At 37.9% G+C, this 13,393-nt stretch overlaps 1 protein-coding gene across 1 annotated transcript in view; it reads right to left on the bottom strand.

Annotated features, from left to right (window-relative positions):
- Positions 1-5,274: 5,274 nt before the first annotated feature.
- The window catches only part of sra1 (steroid receptor RNA activator 1), a 14,396-nt gene continuing 6,277 nt past the window's right edge, over positions 5,275-13,393 (bottom strand). Inside the window, exons 2-5 of the mRNA XM_039774997.1 lie at positions 11,824-11,961; positions 10,400-10,620; positions 8,271-8,379; positions 5,275-7,230 (exon numbers count right to left, since the gene is read on the bottom strand). Coding sequence (XP_039630931.1) covers positions 7,067-7,230; positions 8,271-8,379; positions 10,400-10,620; positions 11,824-11,961 — 632 coding nt within the window. The 3' untranslated portion in view covers positions 5,275-7,066. The remainder of the gene's footprint in view (positions 7,231-8,270; positions 8,380-10,399; positions 10,621-11,823; positions 11,962-13,393) is intronic.

The following is a 13,393-nucleotide window of genomic DNA, read 5'->3' as shown; positions in this document are numbered from 1 at the left end:
AATGAGGTGACAGGTTGAATGCGCAGGAACCAATCAATGAAGACGTTTTAGACACGTAGACGCGGTGTGCTGCGGCCGACAAGACTGCCTCTTAAAGAAACACACAGACGTTCCGTCTCGATAGTTCATTTCAGTAAACAGGACAGTTTTCGGAAATGTTTGGTCAGTGGAAACTGTAGCAGTCTTGCAGAGTTAGCGTGTTACCCACCCAGTTGGATTATTCTTGATCGATTTCCTCGGGGGACAAAATGGGACTTTCGCGGATTACCCTTTTGTGGAAACGATGGAAATATGTGTTGGTCTGTTTTTAAAACCAGAAATAACATCGCAGCTGTTGTGCCGAGCTCAGTTCTCATAAACTTAAACACGTTAGAGCTGCTATTGCAGAAGAAGAACCCATGGCCAGACCCTGAACGTGGTGATCAGTTTTTGGATGGTGAATATAATTAGCTCCGTAAAAGACATCCAAAAATCATTCAATACAGCAGGCGACAAAGCAGGACAGTGCGGTTGCAGATTAAAGTCGGTAGAAGCAAACGCAAGGAAAACGAAAGGTTTTTAAAATAGTCAAGCATCGCATGGACATAGTTGCCAGATAAAAAAAGGAAACCATTCACCTTAATGAAAGGTTACGTGTCTGTCTTTCAGGTTGGCATGTTTCTGTCATTCCAACAGATGGTGCATTACAAACATAAACTGCTTTTACTAGTCACTTAACCAAACTGAATATAAGCATTGCATGGTGTAGTGCACACGCTAATGCAGTGGTCTACATCGATATTTGGATTTCAACCCGTTTAGACAGGTAGCACAGCTAGCAAGGTATAAACAAGTTAGAAAAAGTATGCATGGCAGAAGATTAAAAAGTGTTTGAGGACAGTGCAGGCAATGTAGTCCTCAGTTACAGAGACATAGGTCACTTCTAGACCTTTCTAAATCCATTCCAGGGTTTTGGGGGCCAGAGGCAATCCGCTCAAAAGACTGAAAACCAGCCTGGACAGGACTCTAGTCTATCTCAGGGACCACTGTCATTCACATACACAAACACACTGTATTCACGCAGTGACAAATTGCAAATGACAATTAACATAACCTAAATAAATAAAACCCGTTTGTAATTCCCTCTGTGCCTGAGGGTGTCTGGTCATAGTAATTTTCATGAAATTGGATTTGAAAAGCTGTTCAGTTATGACAAACTTTATCACAGTGAATGACCATTCCGGATATCAGGTGTATGTGGCATCCTGATGGTAAATTAAACATTTAGGTCCAGTATTTGGACATTGATGCCGTTTTTCTCTGTATACCACAACAGTGGATTTTAAATTAAGCAATGAAGATGTGACAGAAGTATAGACTTTCAGATTTAATTTAAGGGGTTTTGCATTAAGCTTTCAGAAGTTACAGCCATTTTTCACAGAGTCCCTCCTATTTCAGAGGCTCAAAAGTAATTGGACAAAGTAATATAATTTAAATATATGTATTGTTTTAATACTCGGATGAAAATCCTTTGCAGTCAATGACTGCCTGAAGTCTGGAATCCGTGGCCATCACCAAATGCCTGGTTTCCTCCATTGAAATGCTTTGCCAGGCCTATACTGCTGACGCTTTCAATTGCTGCTTGTTTGTTAGTCTTTCTGCCTTCGGTTTTGTCTTCAATATCTTAAAAGCTTTCATTGGGTTGAGATCAGGAGATTTACTTGGTCATTAAAGATTTACCCATTTCTTTACCTTGAGAAACTCTTAGGTTGCTTTCACAGTACGTTTTAGGTCATTATCCATTTGCATTGTAAAACACCTTCCAGTGAGTTTTGCAGCATTTGGCTGAATCTGAGCAGCCCTGTGCACTTCAGAATTCATCCTGCTACTTCTGTCAGCAGTCACGTCATCAATATCGTATCAGTATATTGCTGCTGGATTATGTGAATTTTCCCTTGGGATTAATAAAGTATCTATCTATCTATCAATAAACACCCGTGACCCACTTCCATTGGCAGCCGTACATGCCTATGCCATAACACAGCCTCCACCAGGTTTGACAGATGAGGTGTGGTAAGCTTCGGATCATGATCTGTTCCTTTCTTTCTCCATACCTTTCTCTTCCCATCATTCTTGGTTTCATCTGTCCAAAGAACCTTCTTCCAAAACTGGGCAGGCATTTTAAGATGTTTTCTGGCAAAGTCTAATCTGCCCTTCTTGTTCTTCTGTGTTACCAGTAGTTTGCATTGTGAGGGGTTCAGCCCGGACACAACCACATGGACACCAACTCTTCATAATAACACATGCTTTTATTTTTGTCTCCCAGACACCAGTCCCACACACAGCACAGTGCTCCTGCACCACAACACCCTTCCTCGGGCCTTTCACTGTTCGTGGGCCACCTTTCCTCTCTTCTCGGGAGCTTCGTCCTGCTCCCACTCCTGACTCTAGCTCCCAGACTGTAGGAAGGCGGCCCCTTTTATGTTCATCCAGACGTGCTCCAGGTGCTCGATGATGCTCTTCCGGCAGCGCTGCCTGGTGTGGCGGAAGTGCTGCTCCTGCACCCGGAAGCACTCCAGGTGTCCCTGGAAGAATCTTCCTCCATCTTCTCGGGTGTGGCAGAAGTAAATGTTTCCCGTGCTCCATGAGGCTCAGGGCGCCCCTGGTGGTGGCCACTGGCCCCAGTGGGCTTGTGCCTCCTTGCTCCTCTCCCGATCCAGGGCGGTTGCCCCCTTGTGGCCCGGAGGACGTATACGCCACCTCCCGGTCCTTCCAGGCATCCCACTGGGTCTGTCCCCCAGCCTCCTGTGACAGCATCTAGCGGTAAACCCTCTGTATTTACCTTCATGAAGATGTCTCTGGATTGTCGACTTTGACGGTGATACACCTACCTCCTCAAGACTGCTCTTGACCTGACTAGATGTTGTGAAGGGGTTTTTATTCACCAAGTAAAGAATTCTGCGATCATCCTCTATAGTTGTCTTCTGTGGTCTCCCAGACTTTTTGGTATTGCTGACATCACCAGTGCATTCCTACTTTTTTAGAAGGCACCAAGTTATGCATCTGAACATTCCTAAAGGTTCAGCAATCATTTTGATAAGTTTATTTTGTTTTTTCAGCCAAATGATGGCCTCTTTCACATGCATTAACACCTCTTTGGACCTCATGTTAAGTTCCAGTGAACAGTTACCAAGTGCTTTGAATCAACTCCAAACCTTTTATCTACTTATTTTGTCATGGAATAACAAGGGAGGGGGCCACACCTGGCCATGAAACTGCTTGCTAGTCACATATCCGATTACTATTGGGCCTCTGAAAATGGAGGGACGCTATGAAAAATGGCTGTAATTTCTGAAAGCTTAATGCAATATCTCTGTTAAACCCCATAAATTAAAGCTGAAAGTCTATACTTCTGTCACATCTTCATTGCTTAATTTCAAATCCATTGTGGTGGTATACAGAGAGAAAATGACAAAAATTGCATCAATGTCCAAATACCTAACTGTGGGTGACCAGATTTTCAATGTCCCAAACCGGGATACATATGTAGCATATATGCCCGTACATAAAGCCCATCTTCATTTGTTTGATGGGTGCTTTATCTCATCATCATCACCACAGAGGGATCAGAGCATGAAAAAAAAAAAACAATCACTTTCACAAATGAACACAGAGGAGCCCACACACTGCTTGAAGAGTAAACAAATAAATAGCATAAACTTACGTACGCACAGTGTGAGGCTGCCATGATAATTGTGTGGCTTTACGCCAAGTTTAGATTTTATACATCTCGAAGTGAGCGTGGAAATGGCCATATGCACCATTTATACATGAGGCCCCAGTTCCTTTGACTGCCATGAAATCGAAAGAGAGGGAAAGCAAACTCACATGTTGCACATCATAAAAACCCACAGCTTTTCCCTGGGAAAGCATACCTGGGATTTGCATCATTAATATGCATAAACATAGAAAAGGTTTTCAAAGATAATAATAATAATAATACATTATTCACAGTGCATCACTTTTTCCACATTTTGTTATGTTACAGAATTATTCCAAAATGGATTAAATTCATTTTTTTCCTCAGAATTCTACACACAACAAATGAAAACATGAAAATAAATGAAACAACATGAAAAAAAGTTTTTGCAAATTTATTAAAAATAAAAAAATTGAGAAAGCACATGTACATAAGTATTCACAGCCTTTGCCATGAAGCTCCAAATTGTGCTCAGGTGCATCCTGTTTCCCCTGATCATCCTTGAGATGTTTCTGCAGCTTCATTGGAGTCCACCTGTGGTAAATTCAGTTGATGTGTGCCTTTCCAAATCATGTCACACCTGTCTATAGAAGGTCCCACAGTTGACAGTTCATGTCAGAGCACAAACCAAGCATGAAGTCAAAGGAATTGTCCCTTGTTAGAAAGCTTGTCTTGCAAAAGCCGTGTACACCTGGGGCACGAAGTAAGCGTTTAACACAGCTAATGCACTGTTGTAATCCACCAGCCCATTGGTATTTTCCACAGTAGAAAATACATCCTGTACATCGGACCCACATGGTGCAAAAGTAATGCCCTTTCTCCGTTGTTTTGTCGTTTCTGATACATTATCTGTTAAAATTAGTCCTTTGCCATCCGTGAACAATTCAGTGTTAGTCATCTTATTCAGCTTGCTCCCATTGTGGATGGTTCAGCGTAGCAATTGAATTTTGGTACAGATATTTCCATCCCGAACAATAATTCAACTCACTTTTCAATGCGAAAAACCACCGTTCAACAAAATGCTCATCACCAACGTTCAGTCTTTCACCTTGCCCCAGCTTAAGACTATCAAACTGAATCAATAGACAGAACACCAGTTCATACTTGAGTTCAATGCTTCTTTTATAATAAAGCATTAATAAACACCTTAATAAGGCGTTTTTTTTATTATACAAATCCTGTCGTAACCCAAGGGTCTTTATTGCAATCCCTCAGGGGGTCATGACCGACACTTTGGGAACCACTGCTGTAGATAAATGTAAGTTTATTGCTCATGCAGATGTAATTTCCTTAGGCCACATGCTCCAATTTCCTACAGTTTCAGTGAAACTTACATTTGCCATATTAGATGAAGTATCATAATGCTTCTTTTGCAATGCTTATTTTTAGAACCAGTACAATATTAAAAAACTAAAATAGTTTGTACTTGTTACTTCCAAATAGTTCTAAAGTTATTGTAATAATAAAACAAGTTTCTCAATTGGAAAAAGCATAAAACACATTTCCAAGCAATTAACGAAAATAAAAAAACAACATAAAATGTATTGTTTTATTGAACAAACAGTATTTCATATAACATTACTTGAAACAATGTCTCCACAGTGATACAGTGAGGGTACAAAAAGTAAATAAGCTCAAATGTTTAGAAAACTTTTCCCATAATTCAGTATTTCATATCATGGAAAGCAGGAACTTTATTTCAAACTGTCATACTGTAAATCTACATAAATTATCTGTACTCTGAAGGATTTAAATAAGATAAAAAAAAAGTCCCAAATACTACTTTGGGGGTAAAAGAGTGGTTCATTTATTAATATTAAATGCAACACGCGCAGGTGCCAGTTTATGGAATAGGCTTTAATATCACTTAGTGGACAGAAGGACATGATGTTATTCTCCACATTTACTTGTTTGATTTTTTTCCTTATACATTTTTTTTTTTTTTTATAAGCGCTGCAGTGCTTTAAATTATTTTTCAGTGATATGTGATAATAAAAACATGGAAATCTAGACTTGAGCTTTATGATGCTAATACTGGAAAGCCTGCATACCTTGAAAAAAATGTTCAAACTAATTAGCCTTTTACTTTATTTTTAATGTGCATGAACAATTTATTGAAAAGGTATATGAAAAGAAACACAAAGTGCATCATCAAAACAACAGTATTTTTAGGACATAATTACTATTTTTGGAAAAACATCAAAGTTTATTATTTAATATCTTTTTAGGTGAAAATCACTATGCTGCAACTCTATATTTTCCAAAGCAGGGTTCTTTATTTATTATGTTTTAAGTGCTCCAAGTGGGAGAACACAATGCGTGCATATATTTAAGCATATTGTTTTCAAGTTTATCAATAACTTGCATAGTCTAGCATAAGTCAGATACAAGGTACAAGATACAAAACTCATGGTAGTGTTACTTAAAGCAGTCATGAAATAAGACTTGATAAGTGACTGGCTAATCCTATTCATTAATTAATGCTACCAGATCACATTGTATCTCAGCAAAATCTATACAAACAGTTTTGCTTTATTGTGCATTTATTTAATTGAAACTATCACTTATTAATAATGTATTATTATATTTAAGAATGTCATATATCTAGTCATTTTATCATTTTAAGTAATTTTAAAACTCCAATTATGAATCTGAGTGTTTATATCATGCAGACTTTACTAGTACTAAGCATTCAGTTTAGTGTTAAAAGTAATCAAGGTTTTTCCCATTGAAGTAGAGTTAACAAATATATCTGCAATTAAAGTAAACATTAATCCCATTTAAGTGACTAAAAATTAATACTGCATATTAAAATAAACACATAAATATAGACTTCTGTAAAACTGGAAAACAATTGAAGGTTTACAAAACACAGTGCCATAAGACCGCATAATTTATTTTTCTCCATTACAATTAAATTCACCCACTTAATGTAACTGTTAAATAAACGTAAAGCTTCTTTAAGTGTCAAAGTGTTTAATACGTACCTTTGCTGAAACTTTACTAAATAGGTTTAGATCAAAAAATCTGGTCAATCCATTTAATTCCGGTTTTCAGCTGGCACGAACACTAGAAGGCACAGTAAAGTTTAGATGAACACCCAATGCTAAAATCATTCTGCAAGTAAAACGCCACAGTGGGTACCTTTTTAAACCATAGCACCTTATTGCAGGTCTTAATGTTCATAGTGGTCTGGTAGGATTCACACAAAGTCCAAATACCAAAACGGATATTCTCAGTTCCACTTCATTTTCTTACCAGTTGACAGAAAGGGCTTTTAGCAGGCAGTGAATTAATTAAGTACTCAGGTGTCCGGACATCGTCTTTTTAGTCTTCACTTGTTTCAACAGTGAACACTTCAGCAGGTAAGCTTCTGGATTCTGCAATTAACCGCTTAACTCCCACCATCCACTGGCTTACTTCATTTATATGGTCCACAATAAGAGAACGATGAATTTCATCAGCAGCATTCCAGTTTTGTTTTTTTATTTCTAAAAAGAAGAATAATATGAATTAACCCCTTCTTTAAGGTCTCATGTTTCTCTGTACTCTCAAATTACCTGCTATATGACTGAAGGCTCTGAATTAAAACTGTCTTAGTGTATCTCAGAAGTGGAGGGCAAGAATTGTACTTGCATAGAAGTGCTTTTGTTTGTGTGTTTCAATTACACGAATCCCACTTATATAGATCTCTTTGATTTATGCTTGGTTATTCAAATGTGCAAGGTTTAGAACCATTCTGTTCTGTTTTGTAAATATACTGTGAGCTTTCTGAACTCTTTTAGGACCCAGCCCAATGGGACGACACGCCAAAGCGTGCCTGCCGCGTCTGTTGCTGGGGCAATCACAGGCTCACAGTGTTGCAGTGGAGCACCAAGGAAGCAAATCCGAGCTAATCGCGGCCGCGCGATAAGTGCCTGTCGTCGACGGGTGATGCAGGGAACATTATAAATGCAGGGAACAGTATTACTTGGCCACTAACCTGGCCATGACCCTGACTGACTGCTATGTATATGTGTATAGGATAGTGGTAGATCCCGCTACAATAAATAACTGTGCTGTTCCTGTTTCAAGCGAAATAAAGCTAGTTTTGAGATTCAGCCTCGTGTTTTGGGGTGCAAGACAGGGACTCAAGTGTTGAGATGTTGTTTTCAGTAATTATCACAATATAATAACAAACTCAAAAAGAATATCACTGATAAAACATGCCATTTACATGTAACAAAACATAGCATGCCCAAATCCAAACCCCCAGGACCCAGATCCAAAAAGTATACTATAAAATGCAACTTTTTTCTTGACTGGTAATCATCCCCATTATCATCATCATGATCATGAATGGCTATCGGCCACATTTTAGGTTTATACATGTTAGCATGTTACCCACCAAAGTGCTTTCCTTCACTATTCATGGTCCTGGTCATCCTTTGGGGTAAGACTCATTGTTTTCTTATCACCTCCAACTTCATTTTCTATGGACTGCCTATGTTTATATGGTACAAGCTAAATCACAGTTAAATGAAATGATTACCTTGTGCCAAAATATTCATTCTTTTTTTCACAGGAAATGACAGTTTTCCACTGTTCCACATATCCACAAGCAAATTTAGACGTTTACTGATGTCATCACAAACTTGTTTCTGTACAATGAAAAGATATAACGATAAGAATAGCATCACACATGAATTCTTTACCTCATTTACATAAAGAAGTCGTCTACAATTAAACTGTTCAAAACAAGATTCAAGACTCATTTCTATTCACTTGCAATCTGTGACTTTCAGTAATACTGATGGTTTCCTCATTGTGATTATGTAACATTACTTCTATTTATTATTTATTTTATTTATGTTCATTTATGTTATTAATGTTAATTGTATGTTTTTCTTTTATTCTATTATTGTAAAGCACTTTGGCCACAGCATTCCTATGTTGTATTAAATGTGCTATATAAATAAATTGACATTGACATTAAAATAATTATTAATAATCTATGCATCATTTACACTTGCTTAAACCATATTTAGAGTTGCTGGAAGATGGAGCTTTTAATCTGCATATTAAATTAAAACTCTTTTCATCAGTTTCATGCAGATAACATTAATCAATCCTGCATTTATTTCCAAATTGAACTCATGTAGCTGAAGAAACATAATAAATCATTTTAGCCAAGATCATTAAAAAATACTTAAATGCAGCAAGCTTAAGAGTAATTTGAACAATAAAAAAGTAAGCTCATATTAGCCTGACATATATCCATCCATCCATTTTCTAACCCGCTGAATCCGAACACAGGGTCACGGGGGTCTGCTGGAGCCAATCCCAGCCAACACAGGGCACAAGGCAGGAACCAATCCTGGGCAGGGTGCCAACCCACCGCAGGACACACACAAACACACCCACACATCAGGGCCAATTTAGAATCGCCAAATCCACCTAACCTGCATGTCTTTGGATTGTGGGAGGAAACCCACGCAGACATGGGGAGAACATGCAAACTCCACGCAGGGAGGACCTGGGAAGCGAACCCGGGTATCCTAACTGCGAGGCCCTGACATATATAGGATTGCCTAATTCTCAAGTACTACTTCTGCTATTAAATCATGAATATCAAATAAAATTCTATAATGTGGGCAGTTCAAAAAAACTAACATATTATTGCTTGCAAAAGCAAATTTCAACAGAAACTGCTGTACGCTGCTCAATGCCAGACCAGACGTCATGGTATATTAAAGTTTCTTTTTTTATTCACTATTGTGAATAAAACAAACAATAGCAACGAAGTAGATAAAACAAAGAAACTTTTCTACCCCATGCCAGTGAGGAATATGTTAAGTGAAAGGTAAATACATTCAGTGCCAGGATAACTGTGAGTGAGGCTGGCCAAAAATTAAAAGTTAAAGAATAAGACAAAAAAGGATTTAGAGATCCCCACCTCACTAACTACTAAGCTTTCGACCAAATGATTAGCAGATGTCCATTTCTTTAGTTAATCTGCAACACTGTCACCTCCAAAAGTGCCAAGCTGAAAACAAATACCTTCCAGAATTTACCAAAACAAGAGTGAGAAACTTTACAGCAAATGGTCAGTACCAGTTTAGCAGCAATGGTGACACAGGAAAAGATCATTTGCTGTACAAAAGCCAGAGTAAGAGCAGAGAGATCTAGGAGACTTGTATATAGTTTATGAAAAAAAAAATGTATTATTCATCTTTGTACTTTTTTTAATTTACTTTTGTTTTATTCTAAAAGTGAATATGGACCATTTAAAATGTAAAGTATGCTTGGCTGTTCATTCAAAACCTATCCAGTTGAAATGTGTTGTAATATTTGGTTGTATCCAGCAAACTGTGTTAACGTTCTGCATGGCTGATTTACTGTATGCTTGACATTTGTGAAGACATAAATGGAAAAAAAGGGGGAAAACAAGTGGCCTCAGAAACCTAATCTAACATGGATCTGCTAGAATGGTACTGAACACGGAGTTCACAATAAGAAACAGAAATTAACTTTTGATAAGGGAGATTTTGATGTCAATTTTCTTTTAAGTGGTTAGGGTGGAATATAGTAAACTATATTGAAGAATCATCAGTACTTGATGAAATAGTACAGTTTACAAAAATCATCTCTTAATTGAATTTAGTTTGTAGATTTCCTTGCCTTTACTCTTGATTGGCACACAGCTAGTGCCCAGTTCAAAACCAGCATAACAGTATCTACATGTATATCAGGTTCACTGTCTGAAGAAGTGATCACTGTTGAGTTGTCTTCCTCAGATCGCTTCTGCTGCGGAGAAACAGATGCACACCGAGGAGGTGCTAAAGGCATTGTGGGAGGAGCAGAAGGCATATTTAAAGGTGTCCCTTTATTGGCCAGGCTACCTATAAAAGAAACAGAAAAGTGTGAAATTTGTATACAACTTAGAAAAGATACTTATTAATATATTATTATGACAGAAGTGTAGACTACACTTCAACGTACTTTAATAAATATGTAGAAGACACAAAAAATACACAGGAAAGATCTAATATGTGAAAGTGTGAACATTAGCAGTATGCTGGTATACAGGTTATGCCTTAAATTGTATATGCACTGGAGATTTGGTGTACCAATCACTAATAAGATGTATGGCAGAAAATTGTGATGAAATGAATTTTAGCAGAATTTGTATACCTTTTTAAAGAAGCTCTATAATTACAATGTATAGATTACTAATACATTTTGTATTTTTTCTTTCCAAACCTTTTTATGGTCGTGTAGAGAGAGAAGACTGTGCATGTGTAGTAACTTTGTGTGCTAATAAAGGCCATATGACTATACTGTAATTAACATATTCATGTATTTTTCCGTATCAAATTATTCCTAAACATTATTAGCAAACAATTACTTTAGTCTTCTGAAGCAGAATGTTTTCTAGGGAAAGAAATACACAATGTTTCCGTGTTTCTAAAAATAAGAGATGCTATTTACTTTGCCTAAAAAACACATGATGTAGTTGAGTAAAGGTACTGGCTTTAGTCAAAAACTTTCACGATAAACAATCTGACACATTTGATTAATATCAGTACATTGCAGAGCCTATCCTGACATCACTGGGCACATGACAGGGACCAAGATTAGATTATGTACTGGCTTACTGCAGGGCAGAATCACAGACAAACCTATATCAGGCCATTTTACAGTCCTCAGTTAACTTAATATGCATGCCTTTGGAATTTGATAAAATATCTAAGTACACAATAGCAATGTCCAGGTCTGAATTTAACAACATTATTCTGGAGCTGTGAGTCATCAGCAATAATCACAGAGCCACTGCATCACAAGTTTACAATCTTTCATTAAAAGAAAACATAACAGTTGGACTGTCGCTCAAAATTAAATAATCTTCATCTAAGTAAAATTTCCTAAATGCTTAAACAACATGCAGACCAGTTTTGCAAAAGAAATAAAATGCATAATATTCTATAAAATGCCAATAAGGCGAACTGAGTGCACAACTACATTTGTACCAAACTGTAATGATGTTAGATGTAACTGATTAATCAAAATATAACTTTTAAACAGTATACAATAGTCTACAGTACCTGTATTGCTTTGTGGTCCATTCATCTGAGGTGGGGGAACTCTCTTATTTAATAAATTTCTTTTTGGGGCCCCTTGGGCCTGTGCTTGAAGTCCATAAGAGAACTGAGGAGGATCATTCCATCCCCTTTCATGGTTACCTAGTATAGCAAAAAAAGGTAAGTTTGACTGAGGAGTAAGCAGTTTAAAACAGCATGTATTATAAACATACAGTCAAAGTAAAAAGTATGTGAACCCTTTGGAATTATCTGGTTTACTTCATGAATTGGTCACAAAAAGTGATCTGATCTTCATCTAAGTCACAGGTACTGATATACACAATGAGCTTAAGCCAGTGACACACAAAAAGTTCTACTCTTTCATGTCTTTATTTTACAAACGCATTCAAAGTTCACAGTGGTAGTGGAAAAAGTAAGTAAACCTTGGGATTTAATAACTGGTTGACCCTCCTTTGGCAGCAATGACCTCAACCAGGCACTTCCTATAACTGCAGATCAGACCTGCACATCGTGCGGGGGGGAATTTCAGCCCATTCTTCCCTGCAGAACTGCCTTAACTCTACCATATTCTTTGGTTGTCTTCTGTGTATGTATGGCTGTCTCTCTCTCCAAGTTATTCCACAGCATCTTAATAGGACTGAGATCTGGGCTCTGACTGGGCCACTCCAAAAGGTCGAGTTTGTTCTTCTGAAGCCATTGTGCTGTGGATTTGCCGCGATGTTTGGGGTCATGATCCTGTTGCATCACCCAGCCTCTTCTGAGCTTAAGTTGACGGACAGACACACCCTCACATTATCCTGGAGAATTTGTTGATAAACTTGTGAATTCATTTCCCCCTCAATGATAGCAAGCTGTCCAGGCCCTGATGAAGCAAAGCAGGCCCAGATCATGATGTTCCTTCCACCATACTTTACTGTAGGGATGATGTTTTGATGTTAATATGCAGTGCCATTTTTACGCCAAATGAAGTTCTGCTCCCAAATAATTCAATTTTGGTTTCATCACCCCACAAAACATTTTCCCAGTACCATTGTGGAGTGTCCAAGTGCTCTTTCGCAAACTTCAGGCATTCAGCAATGTTCTTTTTTGGATAGTAGTGGCTTCCTTCTTGGTGCCCTGCATGGACTCCTTTCTTGTTCAATGTTTTGCGTATAGTTGACTCATGAACAGAGATGTTAGCCACTACTAATGACTTCTTCAAGTCCTTTGCTGTCTACTCTAGGGTTCTTCTTTACCTCATTGCTGACTTTGCATTGTGCTCTTTGGGTCATCTTGGAAGGCCATTAATAGGAATGAAATACAGTATACCGAGTCATTGCAAGGGTCTGTGAACAACAAACTGATAATTTTTACAATAAAAAAGTTAATATTTAATTTATGTATGGAAGAACTGCAAGGGGTCCAATTCACATATCTTTTTATTATATAAAAATATCTTGGGTCAAGACACGATTTTCTCTGAGACACTTTAACGTTCCGTGAGACAAGGAAGACGGCTGCTGTACAGGCTTTTAAAAGTTCGAAGCGCGGTGCGACATGCAGGTCACGCAGCATGGCACAAGCAGCAGCAGCA

This window comes from Polypterus senegalus, chromosome 13, assembly GCF_016835505.1.
Source record: "Polypterus senegalus isolate Bchr_013 chromosome 13, ASM1683550v1, whole genome shotgun sequence".
In the NCBI taxonomy this organism is placed as follows: Eukaryota; Metazoa; Chordata; class Cladistia; order Polypteriformes; family Polypteridae; genus Polypterus; species Polypterus senegalus.
Note: the sequence above shows the minus strand (reverse complement) of the source record. Positions and strands in the feature narration are given on the sequence as shown.